This window comes from Heterocephalus glaber, unplaced genomic scaffold, assembly GCF_053883595.1.
Source record: "Heterocephalus glaber isolate CG9 unplaced genomic scaffold, H.glaber_assembly_v1.0 deba00001719, whole genome shotgun sequence".
NCBI classification, from domain to species: Eukaryota; Metazoa; Chordata; class Mammalia; order Rodentia; family Bathyergidae; genus Heterocephalus; species Heterocephalus glaber.
In genome coordinates, this window is record NW_028258432.1 from 1,016,995 (window position 1) to 1,036,096 (window position 19,102).

Genomic DNA, 19,102 nt, shown 5'->3' on the forward strand with positions numbered 1-19,102 from the left:
AGCAAGGCTGAATTTGGTTGATTCCTTTAAAAGGCCCCCAAACTAGCGTGAAGCAGCAATGTCATCTCTTATCCAAAATTCCACGTTTGTGCAGTCCATCTCTGTTGTAATTCCCAATGTATTCTCAAATTGAACATGGAGATTGGTGTAGTAACGTACTCACACACAGTTTGGAAGTTAGAATCTTCAGGGCTCTTGCTTGGTGCTGAGTCAGAGTAGTTCTGATCATTGGCTTCCCATTCTAAATGGAGAGGTGGGATTGGAAAATGTCTATTTTCTTCTTCTTTTCCTTCTCCTTTTTTCTTTTTGTGGCACTGGGGATTGAACACAGGGCTTTTGCACTGAGCTACATCCTCAGCCCTTTTTAAATGTTTTATTTTGAGATAGGGTCTCACTAAGTCATTAAATTATCCAGGTTGGGTTCAGATTTGCAATCCTCCCACCTCAGCTTCCCAGAGTGCTGGGATTACATGTGTGTACCACCCATCCAGCTGGATTAGATTTCTAAAATCCTCTTACTCTACTGTTCTTTGATTTGAAGAAAAAAAAAAAGGCAGTCGCTTCCTGAAACAATTGGGTATCCCACCTCTTTTGAATATATGACTTATACCTTTGCACTGCACACCTTTTCAGAAGCAAAGTAGCAAAGGACCTAAAAAAGCTGCCTTCAGGAACTAACAAAGGAAACAACTGCAAATGTATGGGTCTGACGCCATCTGGTGAGTGTTGAGATCATGAGCTGGTTGATGCCAAATTGGGCGTCGGCCCACCCCAAACACACACACACACACACACACACACATCTTGTGGCACAGAGTGAGACAGTGGGTGAGGTTACTGTAGCACTAGATTAGTGGAGAACACATGGTATGTATGCTGCGAATGTTGGATGATAAATTTTAATTATCACCCAATACTTTTAGTAAGAAAAATGGCAAGCATAGAGTTTTCTCAAAACAAGACCAGACTGAGAGTTAAAATATACTTGACTCGCTTTCATGAATCATAGTGAGATGCCATTGTGGAATATCTATATCTTCTTGCTCATCTGACTCACTGTTCTGAGATGGCACAACACCAAGGTACATGACCCTGACTATCCTAATGACGGGGCTCTCCTGTTTGCATGGCATTGCTCACCTCCCCCACTCCTTTGAAAATATCAACAAAAACAAAGATGGATTTTGGTGGAAGAAAAAGTAGTGAAATTTACAGAACATAATCAATATGGAACAAACTTATGGAATAAATTATGGAGATAAATAAGAATATTTAGCTTGGGGAAAGGTTTCTCTATTTTTTCCTTTCTAATTCTTTTATTGGTAGATTTTAGGTATAGAATATGTTTACATTTATCATTGGGTGCTTGTACCTGAACATGATGTATCTTGGTTCTTATTTTTTCCTCATTCCCTGTGCACCCTTCACCCCCTCCACCCTTCCCTATTAACATAGATTTCATTTCCATTTTTTTTCTTTTCTCATAATTTTTCCTTTCCTTTTTTCCCTTTCCCCTTCCCCTCCCACCATCCTACACCTTTGGACCTCTTCCTATTTCAAATTATCAATTATTCATTTTAATCATTTTAACCCTCATTTACACTTTCAGTTTCTCACACTAGAGAAACTATTCAGTATTTACACATGTGTGTCCTATTTATTTCACTTGAGTATCGCCTCAATGTGCATCCATTTAGCTATAAATGTCTCTAGTTTCTCATTCTTTATGGCTGAGTAGTACTCCATTATATAAAAAAGCACATCTTCTTTATCCAGTCTCCAGTTGATGGGCACTTGGGCTGTTTCCAAGCTTAAGCTATCACAAACTGTGCCGCTATAAACATAGGTGCACATATATCGCTGTGGTGTGATTCTTTTAATTCTTTGGGGAAGATTCCCAGTAGGGGGATAGCTGGATCAAATGGGACATGTAGTCCTAGTTCTTTGAGATATCTCCATACGGATTTCCACAGTGGTTGCACCAGTCTACACTCCCACCAACAATGGAGAAGGGTTCCTTTCTCCCCACACCCCTGCCAGCATGTCATTGGTTGATTTCTTGATAGCAGCCATTCTTTCTGAGGTGAGGTGGATTCTCAGTGTTGTTTTCATCTGCATCTCTCGAATGACCAGTGATGTTGAACATTTTTTCATATATTTATTTGCTGCTTTTACTTCTTTGAGAAATGTCTGTTCATTTTGAATGACCATTTTTGACGTGGGTCTTTCAATTTGGGGGGGTCAGATTTTTTTCAATTCTTTATATATTTTCGATAGTAGACCTTTGTCTGAGGTAGAGCAGCTGAAAATTTCCACATTGTAGGTTGTCTGTTAGCTCTGTTGGTGGTTTCTCTTGCAGTGCAGAAGTTTTTTAATAAGATGAGATCCCAGTTGTTGATTCTTTGTGCTAGCTCCCGTGCTACTGAGGATTTGTTCATAAAGTCTTTTCCTATGCCAATGTCTTCAAGAGTTCTACCTAACTTATCTTCCAGCAAGTTTAGTGTTTCTACTTTAATATTTAGATCTTTAATCCACTTTGATCTTAGTTTAGTGCATGGTGATAGGTATAGGTCTAGTTTTAAACTTTGGCAGGTTGAAATCCAGTTTTTCCAACACCATTTATTAAATAGGCTATCTTTCCTCCAATGAGAATGATTGGCTGCTTTGTCAAAGATGAGGTGGCTGAGTATATCTGGAGTTGTTTCTGCATCTTCTAATCTATTCCACTGATCCTTGGGTCTGTTTCTTTGCCAGTACCATGCTGTTTTTATCACAGTAGCTTTGCAGTGTAGTTTCAAGTTGGGGATAGTGATACCCCCAGCCATGTCTCTGTTGCCTAGAATTGCTTTTCCTATTCTAGGTTTCTTCTGCTTCCAAATGCATTTTTGGATTGTTTTCTCTAGTTCTGTGAAGTATATTGTTGGAATTTTTCTCAGCATTGCAATAAATCTATATAGTAGTTTTGGAAGTATGGCCATTTTCACTGTATTGGTTCTTCCTACCCTCGAACAAGGGGTATCATTCCATTTTCTTATATCCTTTTCGATCTCCTTTTTCAGAGTGCTGTAGTTTTCAGTGTAGAGGTCTTTTGCTTCCTTTGTTAGGTTGATTCCTAGATATTTCAATTTTTTAGATGCTATTGTAAAAGGAATTGTTTCCCGAATTTCTCTCTCAATGAGTCTGCTATTTGTGTATAAGAAGGCTATTGTTTTTGAGTGTTGACCTTGTATCCAGCTACTCTACTGAATCTGTCAATTAGGTCTAGAAGATTTTTTACCGAATTTTTTGGGTCTTCTATGTAAAGTACCATATCATCAGCAAATAATGACAGTTTCACTTCTTCCTTTCCTATCTTTATTCCTTTTACTTCTTTCTCTTTTCTAATTGCTGTGGCTAATGTTTCCAGAACAATATTGAACAGAAGTGGTGATAGCAGGCATCCTTGTCTTGCTCCTGATTTTAGCGTGAGAGTTCTCAGTTTTTGACCATTTAGTATGATGTCGGTTGTTGCTTTTTCATAAATAGCCTTAATCAGGTTGAGGTAAAGACTTTCTATTCCAATTTTCTGTAGCATGTTTATCATGAATCGGTGTTGGATTTTGTCTAATGCCTTTTCTGCATCTATTGAGATGATCATGTGGTTTTTGTCCTTGACTCTGTTAATATAGTGTATTACATTTATTGATTTATGGATGTTTAACAATCCTTACATCCCTGGGATAAATCCGACTTGGTCAGGGTGTATGATCTTCTTGATGACCCTCTGTATTCTGTTTGCCAGTATCTTGTTGAGGATTTTTGCATCTATGTTCATTACGGAGATTGGTCTAGAGTTCTCTTTTTTGGTTGGGTCTTTCCCTGGTTTTGGAATCAAAGTCACACTTGCTTCCAGGAATGAATTTGGAAGCCTTGCATCCCTTTCAATTTCTTTGATGAGTTTAAAGAGTAATGGCGGGGCCGGGGATTTAGCTCAGTGGTTTCGCCGCCTGCTGCACAAGCGCAAGGATCCGAGTTCAGTCCCTGATACAAAAAAAAAAAAGAGTAATGGCAATAGTTCTTTAAATGTCTTGTAGAATTCAGCAGTGAAGCCATCAGGACCTGGGCTTTTCTTTGTTGGTAAATTTTTTATTACATTTTTAATTTCACTCATTGTAATTCGGGTGCTTAGAATTTCTATATCTTCTTCATTTAACTTTGGCAATTTGTATGTATCTAGGAATCTCCATTTCTTGTGTGTTTTCCATTTTATTAGAGTACAGGTTCTCAAAGTAGGTACTGATGATCCTCTGGATTTCTGCTGGGTCTGTTGTGATTTCACCTTTTTAGTTTTTAATTGCATGGATTTGAGCCTTTTCTTTCCTTGTTTTGATAAGGTTGGCTAAAGGTTTATCAATTTTATTTGTTCTTTCAAAAAACCAACTCTTTTATTCTTCAAAAGAATAAACAAAATTGACAAACCCTTAGCCAACCTTATTAGGAAAAAGGAAAGAAAAGGCCCAAATCCATGCAATTAGGAATGAAAAGGTTGAAATGACAACAGACCCAGCAGAAATCCAGAGGATCATCAATACCTACTTCCAGAACCTATACACCAATAAGATGGACAACACAGAAGACATGGACAGATTCCTAGATACATATGAATTACCAAAGTTGAATGAAGAAGACCTAAAAATTCTGAACAACCCAATATCAGCCAATGAAATTGAAAATGTAATTAAAAACTTATCAACTAAGAAAAGCCCAGGCCCTGATGGCTTCCCTGCTGAATTCTACAAGACATTTAGAGAGGAACTGCTGCCACTACTGTTTTAACTCTTCAATGAAATTGAAAGGGAAGCAATCCTCCCAAATTCATTCCTGGAAGCAAGCATCACCTTGATCCCCAAAGCAGAGAAAGACCCAACTGAAAAGGAGAACTATAGGCCAATCTCACTAATGGACATAGATGCAAAAATCCTTAATGAGATAATGGCAAACAGAATGCAGAAGATCATCAAGAAGACCATACACCCTGATGAAGTGGGATTCATCCCAGGGATGCAGGGATGGTTCAATATACGCAAATCAATCAATGTACTACACTATATCAATAGAGCCAAGGACAAAAACCATATGATTATCTCCATAGACGCAGAAAAAGTATTTGACAAAATCCAACAGGCATTTATGGTAAAAACCCTACAAAAACTTGGAACAGATGGTCTCTCCCCCAACTGAGAGGAGCCCCCCGCCCCGTGACGTCCTGACCACGCTCCAGTCCGGGCTCCGCAGGTTTCCAAAGGAGCTGAAGCTGCTGGAGCTGTCGGGCGGGGGGCGGGGGGCGGCCCCGGGAGGCGGGGGAAGCTGCGCCCTTTGCCGGTTGCTCTTCCCGGGACAGCGACTGCGCCGGCGACGAGGAGGAGTACTACGGGCCGGAGCCCCGGGCCCGGGGTCTGCCCGGCGACAAGGAGCCGCGGACCGGACCCCCGCCCCCCCCCGGGCGCGCTGGACGCCCTGACGCTCAGCAGCACCCTGGACAGCGGGCTCCGAACCCCCCGTGCCAGATCTGCTTCCAGGGCCCGGAGCAGGAAAAAGAGAAGCTCACGTCTTCCCTCCAACTCCCACCTCTCATCTCTTTGGTATGGGAAGTTTTCCTTGAGCGCTCGTTTCCTTCACGGCTGCAGCCTTAGCCTCTTGTCCTGTTTGGGTGAAAGCCCGGAGTATTTTTAAGGGGGCACTCCTGAGCCCCTGCCGCTGCGACGACTCAGTGCGCTGCCCACACCAGCCCTGCCTCATCCGCTGGATCAGCAAGAGGGGCTCCTGGAGCTGAGAAGTCTGCTACTTCAAATACCAGGTCCTGGCGATCAGCACCAAGAGCCCGCTGCAGTGGGAGGCCATCTCCCTGATGGTCATCGAGAAGGTGCAGACTGCAGCCAGACTTCTGGGCTCACTCTTCCTCGTGGCCAGTATCTCCTGGCTCATCTGCCCCTCACTCAGCCCTTCAGCCAAGTGGCAATGGCAGGATCTGCTTTTCCAAATCTGCTACGGCATGTATGGCTTCATGGATGTCTGCATAGGCCTCATCGGCCGTGAAGGCTCATCTGGCTACCGAATCTTCAAGCGCTGGCAGGCAGTGAACCAGCAGTGGAAGGTCCCGAATTATGATAAGACCAAGGACATAGGAGGAGATGCAGGGGGAGGGAGGGCAGGGAGGCCAGGCCCCAGGACCTCACGGACGGGCCCTCCTGCAGGGGCCACCAGCCATCCCCCAGCTGCCCAGCGCATGTGGACGCTCTTACCTCAGCGCTGTGGGTACACAATCCTGCAACTCCCTCAACAGCTGCGGCCACCAGATGCCCGTTCAAGCTCCCATTCTGTCTGAGAGGTTGTCATGGGGGTCACCACAGTCTGACCTGGACTTCAGGAGCAGGGATCCTGTCAATGCATCAGCCAAAGAGGAGCTCTCATAGCTGCTGGACGTGCCACCTGGACAAGGTGGGGCATGGTGCTCTCACCACTGAGGATCTCTTTGGGTGCTCTCAAGCTGGAGACATTGTCTGGCCTCTGCTGCCCACTGGGTAGAGACATCTGGATGACATTCCAGCTCCCACTGACAGACAGCTCCTCATACTCCTCTTTAAGTGGCCAGTGAGCAGGAGGGGAGAGCAGCCTTTCTTCCCTGGAAAGAACTGTCTTTACCTCAGCTCCCAGGGCCTCCAGCCCCTAGGTTCCACTATGGTGACTTGGTGATGGGGGACCAATGCCAGAAGAAAGGGGCTGTAGACCCCCATTCCCCACCCCATGGCCACAGGTCTGGCAATGAGACTAGTATACATTGACCTCCCATTCCCTGCATGAGGGCGGGGGACTTCCCCCTGCTCCACCCCCCCTTGCATGGGGGAAGGGCATAAAGAGTCATTTATATGCACGCGGAGACTCCTTTCTCATCTGGGGCTTTTCTGGAGGGTTAGGAGTTGTGGGGAGGTTTCTCTGCACAGGTTCCAAGTCCCAAATGCAGCAGTGGGTTCTGAATTGGAGGTGTGACTCCCACTTGCCAGTGAATAATTCACATTGGCTGCTAGGTGGAAGTGCTCAAAGGGGTGGGCCTGCCACCTGTGAGTTGTATGATTTAGGAAAACATCTCTCAGCTATGGTTTTCCAGTCTACCTCATAGAGTTGGAATGAGGATAAATGAGAGACAGGTTGGGTGCCATTGCAAAGAAAATCAATAATGCCATTAAAAAGATTTTTACACTAGTTGATGCTCTATTTCAAATAGTACCTGGTGTAACAATTCAAAAACGTGTTTTCTATCAGGAGTTGCACAGAACATTGGAATTTTGTGCTGAATGACATAATGTATATGGAAATAGGGAAAACAGACATTACAAATGTTAAGGATGGTGGGGTTTTTTGTAAGAATGAGAACTCTGACCCTTTAAATGTTGAGGGCTAGGGGAAGGTTGGAGCCCACTGTCTTGTTCTAGAGATCATCTGAGTTCTAGCAGTTCTTCCCAGGTACTGTGCTCATCCAGAAAGTGGTAAGAAGTGAATATGGACTCATTTGGAGTGAGTTGGAGGGAAGCCTACCAATGTTACATGTGCCTCACCCCAATTTAAGCTATTTCTGTGGCAGTTCAGGTTAGAGGGCCGATCCTATTATTCCCAGCTAGTAGTATTAAGTAAAGGTATTGCACTTGGTGGCAGGACCATAGAGGGCTATTTATAGAGAAAAGATTAGAAAGGATTGGTTGAAAAGTGGCTCAGAGGGCTGGAGATGTAGCTGAGTGGTAGAGCACTTGCCTAGCATGCACAAGGCCTTGAGTTCGATCCCTAGCACTGAGGAGCAAAAAGTGGGTCAATGTGAAGCCTGGTCTCTTTCTTGTGAAGCATGGGAGCTGTGTATTATATGAATGATGTTGTCTTTTAAGTGAACCATTCATCAGCAATTAAAATAATTCCTTCATACATTGCTAAAAAAAAAAAAAAGAAAAAGAAACTTGTAAGTATATGTACGTATTTTTGGTAAGGAAAGCTTTTTGTATAAGATTTTGTCCTACAAGTATGAAAAAAACAGAAACATGAAGCAAAACCAGGAAGTCCAAGTCTGTTGAGAAAGTTTTGTGGAGAATAGGGTTTATAAAAGATTTGTAGGGAGAAGGGAAAAATAGGGGCGAAACCAGGAAGTTTAGCTGTTCTTTTTCTGGCTATTCTAGGTTTTTGCTCTTTGAGGCAAAAACTTTGCTAAGCTTAAGAGGTATTCATTCTAAATCTCCTGGTTGTTCAAATGTGGCTTAAAAGGGGTATGACACTGATTCTCAATCTTCAGTTACTCTCCTCCAGTGTGGGGCCAGATAAAATCAACAACTGGAACAGCATTCTGGCGATGGGGAACAATGGAAACAATGACTGATCATCAATGCCTTCAGAAAATCTCTCATAAGGACAAGAGAGAAATATAAGGAAAGCATAAAAGTCATGAATATTGTGATGGAGGCACTTGTGTTAGCCCAACAAAAGGTAAATACAATTAGAAGGGTGTAAAGAAAGGATTCTTACACAATAAGTGCCTGACAACTATCCCAAAGGACTCTGCCAAAATCATAAGTTTTTCCTAACTCAATTTAAACAAACTAATAGACTTGTTATTGGAGAATCCAGATTTTGAGATATTCACAGGTAAAGAAGCCCAACTTATATAGGGGTGGACATGCTGATGGGACACACCCTGCATACCACAATCAGAAATTTCCACCTGAGTATGTAATATACAGGCAGTGATGTGCAGCTGAGCAGACTGAGAACGAGTAAAGCTGTCTACTCCATCCAGAGTGGTTAATACCAATTAGTAGCCAGTGATGGCAAACCTTTTAAAGACAGAGTGCCCAAACTGTAACCCAAAACCCACTTCTTTATCACAAAATGACAATACAGCAACTAAACCTAAATACTGAGGTTTTAGTTTAGAAAAAATAACTCATATAATTTGTGTCATCATTGCACAGAGGGCTCAGCGTGCCTGCTACAGCACACATGTCACAGATTCTCCATCAAGCGTATAGACTGTAAAAAACTGTCTACCAAGCCAGGCATGGTGGTACATACTTGTAGTCTTAGAACTTTGGAGGCTGAGGCAGGAAGGATTGCTTCAAGTTCAAGGGTAGCCTGGGCTACATAATGAGTTCAAGGCCAGCCTGCACTACAAAGAAAGACCCTGGTCTCAAAAACATAGAAGCGTCTGCCCCACCCACAGTCCTTTTAGCAGTCCAGTATAGCTAGTTTAAAAAATTAACAACTCATGAAGAATGATTGTGGATTATAGAATGTTAAATAAGGTAGTGCCCAGCATTGCTCTGTTGAATAAATAGCTGATGGATTTAGGGATCTTATTATTTGTTTTGAGCCTTGCTAATTAATGCTTTCTTTTGTATTCCCTTAGTTGCTGAACCTCAAGACCAGTTTGCATTCATCTGTAATGAACAGGAATAATCTTTCATGTGCTCTCCCAGGACTACATGCGTAGCCCCAACCTTTGGCATGAGGTGGTAGTGTAGGTCCTTGACTTGTTATTCTGCCCACCCACTATGAAAATATTTCATTACATAGATGATATCATGCTAACCTTTGAGAGTCTCACAGATTTAGGAAAACATCTGCAGAGTACACAAGGACACCTCAAAGAGAGGGGATTAAAAATCAATTCTCACAAGATGCAAGTGTCTGGAAATGCTAAAAAAAGGTTTTGGGAGTATTGTGGTTAGGTAAGATACACACAACACCTGAAAATATCATTGAGAAAAATGTGCCAATTACTGTAAACTCTGTACCAGTGACTGAAAAGCAGTTATAGATGTTCTTAGAACTCTTGGGGTACTGGCACATTTTCAAACCTCACCTTGCTCAATTTGCCTACTCTCCATAAATGTTGATTAAAAAAGGACCATGTGGGATAGGAAAAAAGAGATCAAGAGGCTTCTGAACAAACTACTATCTTGTGGGAACTGCCACATGGTTATGTGTCCCGGTACCCCAATGCCCATTTGATCTAGAGGTTACCAGGAAGTTACCATGAAAGTTACGGTTGAGGGATATGGCAGAAACAAACTGAACAGGCAGTTCAATAGAGTTCTGTTCTCAGCCACAGATTGAGTAGGGAGCCACTTCTGATTGAGTCAAAGCCCAGGGGTACCTGAGGACCCTTAGGGACACAACCCCACTGTCTAGCACATGCACACAGGTGGACACACTTCCGTAAGTATGACAGTAAGACTACCACACATGGTTCATGTGGTTGTGTAAGGGTATAATGATGTAAAGCTGTGTAGCAGCCTATGTAAGGGCCAAGAAATAAAGACATACCGCTCATGGTCTTTTTCTGATCTCAGGTCTGTGTGATTTCTTTACCCTTGGGATCTCACCCTAAACCTACCCCTTTAGCGCCCCCTTCTTGACCCTGACAAGTGGCATAGTTGGTAGGATGAGATGACTGCCCCTTGCCATCTGTGGAAACAGCACGTGACAACAAGGAAGAGCCCCGAATGTTTGCCAACATGCTTCCTCAAGCCTTGCTTTGGTTACCTGTAGCCACCCTTTTGGCGGCATGAAAGGCCCTCAAAGACTGGGACACAGTCCACCTGACACCCGAGGATATGCTGAAAGCCTTAGAAAAAGTGGACACATAAATCACCCCCCGCCACCACCACTGTGAGTCAGAGGGGCAGGTGGCTTGATTGTTTTTTACTCTTTTCTGCAGTGTGGGGCAAGAGACAGTAGACCTCCTCCAGCAAGTGGGCCTACGACAACAGAGAAAAACCTGGAACAATGGCTGGCTGCCACAAAAGCCATCTTGTGGGACACAGGGAACACTGCCTCCTCCCAAAGTGTAAGTCTCTATCACCTGGAGAGTCTCCTGGTACTGCATGCAAGGCCTGCTATGTGACAAAAGGCAGAGGTGAAGGAGCCCCTAACCCAAGGAGGGGAACTGGGGGGACTGCCCACATAATGTATATGACCTACATGGTCATGGAGTTACAAGAGCTGGCAAAAGGTGGGTCAAACAGTGCCCACATAGCTGCCACAGTTGTGGAACAAAGGGGCTGATAACACGGTGTTAAGCCCACAGAAGATGTCCCAACTAGCTAGCATAGCCAGCCTCTCTATGTGATGGGTTTTGTAGGATATGCAGAGGATAACCCCATGAGCAGAAAACCAGACTTTGATAAACTGGCTGCTGATAGCAGTCCACCTGGTTTGGGCAAATCCAGGTGTCTTGCTGGGGCAAGTCACAAAATGGACAACCTACTTAGAGTGAGACTTAGTGGCTGTGCTACAGGAAATGGGCATGGGCAAGTGACAAATGAGGTTTGTTGTGCATTATTGTAGCCTGATAAAGAAGTCCCTACAGCAGGCATGAAAGACTTGATCCTAGCTAGCAGTCCTGCTGGCTCGTTTGGGACAGTGGTGGCTCTGTTAGTGCCCTTCACCAACCGCCCCATCCATGATGCAGTTGATGCCTGAAATGTCAAGGTAAGGTGAGGCCTGTGAAGGCCCTGCCACCAAAGGAAAAAAAGGAACGGCCCCTGGCTGAGCAGGACTGACCCCCTTGGACAGGCTGTAGGTCTGTTAAAGGTAAACCAATGCCAAACTTGGATGGATCTGCTGGCTAGATACAGATAAGATAAACAGACAGCCTATGGATGTGTTGCTGACTCTGTGGCACAAGTTGCACCCTCAGTAGCAATACTTGTCGATAAACCCAAAGGTAAAAATAGCCCTGATAAAACAAAAAGACATGACACTGACATACTTTTACCCAGATTAGAAATCAGACTGAACTACCTGGTTACTGGGGATCCCAGGAGACCGGAGGCTACTTGTGGAACTATTTACTGGTCCCCAAAAAATGTACAGCATGTATTGGCATTGATGAACACCAGAGCCAAATCAATGCTAATATATGGCAACCTGGATGGGTTCAGGGGACTCACACATATAAAATGGTACAGAGGTCACTATATCACAGTCTGGAAGGCCCAGGTGGCAATGAGTATCAGGTGCTTGGCTCTGCACCCTTTTGATGTCTATATTTCCACAGTTGCTAAATATATACTGGGGGTGGACATACTAACTGGTGCTCGGCTTGACACCATGCAGGGAGAATTATGTTTACAAATCCCATGATAAAAACCACTGTCCAAGAACATCCTCATCACACACTGCTGACTCTCCCATAGGCTACCTGGGTTGTGTGCATAAAACTGTCGGCTCCCTGGAGACTGTGAGGAGATAGGACAGGCTATTTTGAAGCTAGAAGAAACTAAAATGACTCACCCTTCACATACCCCTTTGAATTCTCCAGTATGACCCATGCAAAAGCCAGACAGAACATAGCAAATGACCGTAAATTACTGGTTTGAATAAAGTGACTCCCCCATTACACACAGCAATACCTAATATTACAGACCTAATAGATTATCTCACTCTCATGCTGGGTTACTACCATTTTGTTGTGGATTTGCCCAGTGCCTTCTTCTCCATTGCTATCATACCTGATAATCAGGACCAATTTTCATTCACCTGAGAAGGCCAGCAATGGAATTTTCAGGTGTTGCCACAAGGCTATTTGCATAGCCTGACTCTGGTGGCCCAGGACTAGGCCACTTAGACAAGCCATGCTCTGTGTCATTATTCCATTATATTGATGACATTATGTTAACCTCTGATTGCCTTACAGAACTGGAAGCTGCTGCACACAGTCTGAAAGAAGCTTTGCTAGCCTGGGAGTGAACCGTAATGAAGACAAGGTCCAGGGACCTGACTTAGTCTGTCAAATTCTTGAGTATTATCTGGTCTGGAAAGTAATTCCCAAGGCCATTATCAATATGTTACAGGCATACCCCAGACCTATGACAGTATGCCAATTGCAGGAGTACATGAGCTTATTGGCTTTTTGGCAGACGTTTATACTGCACTTAGCTACCCTGCTGTGCTCTTTGTAGATGACCTGGAAGGGAGTGACATGGAACTAGACAGATGGAGCAGAAGCTGCTTTTCAGGACTTGAAAAGGGTAGGCCCACAAGTACAAGTTCTCCAAGTTGTTCACCTTACCCTGGCTTTTACCCTGTTAGTATAAATGATGTTAGGTTTGGCTGGGGTCTGTACCAAAAGCAAGGGAAGTGGAAGTACCCTATTGGCTTTTGGTCACAGTTGTAAAAAGGAGGCAAGATTGATACTCTCTGACTGAGAAAAAGGTTAGCAGCAGTGTATGCTGCTCTGCACGCCTATAAAGAAATCACAGGACAACAGCCTATGAAAATGCAGACTAGATAACTGATAGAGGGCTAGGTCTACACATGGATGTCTCATCCCAAGAGTGGAGTAGCCCAGGCTCTGACACAATGGGGACGTCCTTACAACAGGGGACTTCCTTCTCAGCCAGACCATTGGCAGCTGGATTAGCAATATGATTCTTACAGAGGTAGGGACTAAATCCATACTCAGCAGGAAGCAGTTCTGAAATATGGAGAATGTTGGCCTTCAATAATCCACAATGAGTTATGGGAACCATGTTTCTTAGGGGGAAATTAAGGTAAGAGGTAGAGCAAGGACAAATAAACAACAGAAAGCTGTGGAGTAACAATTGAGAAACTAGCACAGTTAAAAACAAAAACATTCACAGCCCAAATGCCCATCAACTGGAGACTGGATCAAGAAAATGTGGGGGTTTTTTATATAAAATGGAATACTACTCAGCCATAAAAACCAAGAAATTAGAGACATTTATAGCTAAGTGGATGCACATTGAGGCAATACTCTTAAGTAAAATAAATAGGACACACATGTGTAAATACCGAATAGTTTCTCTGGTGTGAGAAACTGAAAGTGTAAATAAGGACTAAAATGTATAATAGGTCATGTGAAATAGGAAGAAAAGGGGCAAAGGGGAAAGAAGTGGGAGGGCTAGGGGAAAGGAAAGAAGGGAATGGGATTAATATGAGAAAATGGAAAAATAGGAACAAAATCTTTGTAAATAGGGAGGGATGGAGGCATTGAAGGGAGGGCTGGGCAAGGGTGAAAAATAAGAACCAAGAGAGACTATGTAAAGGTGCAAATTTCCAATGATGAATGTCATTATATTGTATACCTAAAATGTACCAATGATTAGAATGAATAATCGATAATGCAAAATAGGAAGAAAAGCTCCAAAGGGGTAGGAGTAGTGGGAGGCACAGGGGAAAGGAAAGAAGGGAAAGGAAAAATGATGAGAAATGGAAAAAATGGAAATAAAGTCTTTGTAAACAGGGAAGGGTGCAGGGGATGAAGGACGGGCTAGGAATGGGGAAAAAATAAGAACCAAGATGCATTATGTAAAGGTACAATTCCCAATGAGAAATGTAATTGTGTTGTATACCTACAATGCACCAATACAAGAATTTAAGTTAAAAAAAAAAAAAAAAAAGAAAAACCATTGAGGGAGCAACTCCCTTCCCCTCATTCAACTAAGGACACAACAGTACCCTAATGATCATCCATGTTTCAGCTTAGGAGGTTGTTATGGCTCAGGCAGCAGATCACTGGCATCAGTGAGAGGCAAAACGGGAGGCCCCTGGAGTCAGAGGTGTCTGGCCACAGTGGGAGGAGCCTGGAGTTAACGATGTCCAATTCTTTCAATACTGAAAGCCTAAGTTAATGCGAGTTCCTCTTCGTTTTCCCCTTCTGCCTGTTTCTATTGATACCGTCCTGTGATCTTCAGTAAACATAGCTACTAGAAGGTTGGTAATTCTTTCCTTTTTGTGCACAAGAACCTGGACTACTTTTCGCCCATTCAACTATACAAAACCAGACAGAGCAAGGATGATTGTATCAAAATATCAGAGAAGCGTTCCTTCTTTTTTCTGCTTTGTTTGATATAATTTATCAGTTAAAATGTGTATGAGCCTGCTGTTGTCATATAGGTAGGTGTTTAAGCTAGGAATATACTTTCTTCAATAGGTGCTATTCAAATTTTATATTTTCTCCAGAGTTAGTTTCATTAATTTGTCTTCCAAGGCACTTCTTTTTTTTTTTTGTATTAAATTCTTTTATTGGTACATTGTAGGTATACAACACAATTACATTTCTCATTGGGAATTGTACCTTTACATAATGCATCTTGGTTCTTATTTTTTCCCCATTCCTAGCCCTCCCTTCACGCCCTCCACCCTTCCCTATTTACAAAGACTTTATTTCCATTTTTTCCATTTCTCATCATTTTTCCTTTCCCTTCTTTCCTTTCCTCTGTGCCTCCCACTACCCCTACCCCTTTGGACCTTTTGTTCCTATTTTACATTATCGATTATTCATTCTAGTAATTGGTACATTTTAGGTATACAATATAATGACATTCATCATTGGAAATTTGCACCTTTACATAGTCTCACTTGGTTCTTATTTTTCACCCCTGCCCAGCCTTCCCTTCAACCCCTCCAGTCCTCCCTATTTACAAAAATTTTGTTCCTATTTTTCCATTTTCTCATATTAATCCCATTCACTTCTATCCTTTCCCTTAGCCCTCCCACTTCCTTCCCCTTTGCCCCTTTTCTTCCTACTTCACATTACCTATTATACATTTAGTCCTTATTTACACTTTCAGTTTCTCATACTAGAGAAACTATTCGGTATTTACACATGTGTGTCCTATTTATTTCACTTAAGAGTATTGCCTCAATGTGCATCCACTTAGCTATAAATGTCTCTAATTTCTCATTTTTTATGGCTGAGTAGTACTCCATTTTATAAAAAAACCCACATTTTCTTGATCCAGTCTCCAGTTGATGGGCATTTGGGCTGTTTCCAAGTTTTAGCTATTACAAACTGCGCTGCTATGAACATGGGTGCACATATATCACTGTGGTATGATTCTTTTAATTCTCTGGGGAAGATCCCCAGCAGTGGAATAGTGGGGTCAAATGGGATTTCCAGTCCTAGTTCTTTGAGGTATCTCCATACTGATTTCCACAGTGCTTGCACCAGTCTACACTCCACCAGCAGTGGAGCAGGGTTCCTCTTTCCCCACAGCCCCGACAGCATTTGTTATTGGTTGATTTCATGATAGCAGCCATTCTTTCTGTGGTGAAGTGGAATCTCAGTGTTGTTTTCATTTGCATCTCCCGAATGACCAGTGACATTGAACATTTTTTCATGCATTTATTTGCTATTTCTACTTCTTTGTCTGAGAAATGTCTGTTCATTTCAGATGCCCATTTTTGGATTGGGTCTTTAAATTTGGGAGGTCTGATCTTTTTAAGCTCTTTATAGATTCGAGATAGTAGACCTTTGTCTGAGGAAGAGCAGGTGAAGATTTTTTCCAACACTGTGGATTGTCTCTTCACACTGCTGGTGGTTTCTCTTGCTGTGCAGAAGCTTTTTAATAAGAAGAGATCCATCCATTTATTGATTGTTTGTGCTAGTTCACGGGCAACTGAGGTTTTGTTCATAAAATCTTTTCCTACACTGATGTCTTCAAAGGTTCTACCTAACCTCTGTTCCAACTGGTTCAGAGTTTCTATTTTAATATTTAGATCTTTAATCCATTTTGATTTTAGTTTAGTGCATGGTGAGAGATACAGGTCTAGTTTTAATCTTTGGCAAGTTGAAGCCCAATTTTTCCAGCACCATTTATTAAAGAGGCTATCTTTCTTCCAGTGAGGGTGTTTGGCTCCTTTGTTGATGATGAGATGGCTGAGTGTGTCTGGCGTTGTTTCTGCATCTTCTAATCTGTTCCACTGGTCCTCAAGCCTGTTTCTTTGCCAGTACCATGCTGTTTTTATCACAGTAGCTTTGTAGTATAGTTGCAGGTTGGGGATTATGACACCCCCTGCCAAGGCACTTCTTAGAAGTTGTCAAATTTATTTCAAAACACATTTTTGTAATATGCTTTCTATATCCTTTTAAATTCTGTAAAATCTGTAGTAATGTCTCCTAGATCTTGATATTGTAATTTTAGAAATGTATAATTGATATTGTGTAACAGGAAGAAAAGGTCTAAAGGAGCAGGGGAAGTGGGAGCGGTAGGGGAAAGGAAAAAAAGGAAAAGAAAAAAATATGAGAAAAGGAAAAAAATGGAAACAAAGTCTTTGCAAATAGGGAAGGGTGGAGGGGGTGAAGGGAGGGCAAGGGAAGGGGAAGAAAAATAAGAACCAAGAGACTCATGTAAAGGTACAAGATCCCAATGATGAATGTAACTGTATTGTATACCTAAAATGTACCAATAAACTTAATGGGAAAAAAAAAACATATCAAGTGCCAACAAGAATAATTAATATAGGGCCAGGGATTTAGCTGTGTGCTGCCACCTTCCTCACAAGCACAAGATCCCAAGTTCGATCCCTGGTACGCCCCCCCCAAAAAAGAATAATTAATATAAAACATCAGGAAACCAAAAGATAAACGTCAGCTTGTCTCCTAAACCGCCCCCCCCCCCGTCCCGGCACTGGCAAAGTCAAAAGTACGTGATCCCGGCCTGCATCTAACCTCATTTGCATTGCAGTTTTTACACATACACACACACACACACACACACACACCCCATTTTGGACACCATGATACTTCCTCTAAAAACCTTGTACATTCAAAAACTCCCTCTCTAGATGGGCGGCCTGAGGTGGGTACCTTATTGACCCATGACTACTGTCAGTCCCTAACTTGGATCCTCCATTCATCCCAGGAGCTCAAGAGTCCCCTTTCCCTACCAGGAAGTGAGCTCTTCTCACTGACCTGCTCCCATTCTGAGGAGTTAACTTTTGCCTTCTCTATTGCTCTCTGGCAGTACTGAGGATTGAACGCAGGACCTAGTGCATGATAGGCAAGCACTCAGCCACTGGGGTACCTCCACAGCCTTGCTAGTTTCTTTTAATAAATCTTACTTTTTACTTTGAGTGTTCTGCTCAATTCTTTGTTCAACACATCAAGAACCTGGAAACAACTTCTAGAAGACTATGGAATAAGGGTTCCACGCCTTTCAAATAAAAACCTATTCTTTTATAAATCCTTAGCATTGCCAATAGCTCCCAAGACAGTGTCTTCTAGCTTAGCAGCAGTTAGTCATGTTCATTACCCCTTCGTTAAACCTGTTAATCTAATCTCCCTCAACAGTAGCTATAGGTTGGCTTCTCCACCACCACTTTTAGTGGAGCCTTCAGCATCCCCAGCACACAGGTTTAGGCACGGATGAGAGAAGGACCGCTTCTATATCGAGTTATTACTTGAGAAGTCACCTACTATCCAAGTAACAAGCAAAACGAATGGGAGTTGATTAAGGATAGAAGGTTGTTACTCTCTGAGCAAAGACTTGAGAAGTAAAGACGCTTCCGGCCCTGCGACGCCTCCCTTCCCCCTCCTGGAACACAGGTGCTCACTAACGGAAAAAAGGTCCTGCCCTCAAACACCCACAGGGGCCAGGCGTAACCTTAGGGGTGGACTCTAACCTCCTGATCCACTGATTGGCTGCCTGGGCCACGGGCCTCAGATGATTGGTCACTGCCCTGAGAGCCACGGGACTTGCACGAGGCACGCGCTCATTTCCAAACGAGACGGTGATGGTGGCAGAGGCGTCGAAGATTAGGCTCGCCTTTTCCGCCTATCCGCAGGTGGGGAATAAGGGTCTCCCGTGGAGTACTGCCGAGATCCAGTGCTCTCGCTGTGGAAGAAGAGTGTCCAGAGCTTCCGGTGAGGCGGGGGTGGGGGGTGGCTCCGACCTGGCTCAGGACCACCTGGGAGGTGTGGGGCGGAAGTGGGGCGCAGCCTGGGTGGAGGAAACGCCTGCGGGCGGGCGCTGGACAGAGCGCACCTCTGTCCCTCCCCCCCCCCTCCCTCCCTCCCCCCCTCCCTCCCTCCCTCCCCCCCCTCCCTCCCTCTCCCCTCCCCCCCTCCCCCCCCCCCCCCCCTCTCCCCCCTCCCTCCCCCCCCCTCCCCCCCCCCTCCCCCTCCCCCCCTCCCCCTCTCCCCCCTCCCTCCCCCTCTCCCTTCCCCTCTCCCCCTCCCTCCCCTCCCTCCCCCTCCCTCCCTTCCCCCCTCCCTCCCTCTCCGTCCCCCCCTCTCCCTCCCCCTCTTCCCCCTCTCTCTCTCTCTCTCCCCCTCTCC

General features: G+C 43.8%; 1 protein-coding gene and 1 pseudogene across 3 annotated transcripts in view; both read left to right on the forward strand.

Annotated features, from left to right (window-relative positions):
• Nucleotides 1–5,200: 5,200 nt before the first annotated feature.
• LOC101710358 (E3 ubiquitin-protein ligase MARCHF9 pseudogene) lies at nucleotides 5,201–6,394 on the forward strand (annotated as a pseudogene).
• Nucleotides 6,395–18,503: 12,109 nt separating this feature from the next.
• The window catches only part of Rnf17 (ring finger protein 17), a 160,038-nt gene continuing 159,439 nt past the window's right edge, over nucleotides 18,504–19,102 (forward strand). For all 3 annotated transcript variants that reach the window (XM_021236394.2, XM_021236396.2, XM_087199443.1), the window contains exon 1: nucleotides 18,504–18,688. In XM_021236394.2, coding sequence (XP_021092053.2) covers nucleotides 18,559–18,688 — 130 coding nt within the window. In that variant the 5' untranslated portion in view covers nucleotides 18,504–18,558. The remainder of the gene's footprint in view (nucleotides 18,689–19,102) is intronic.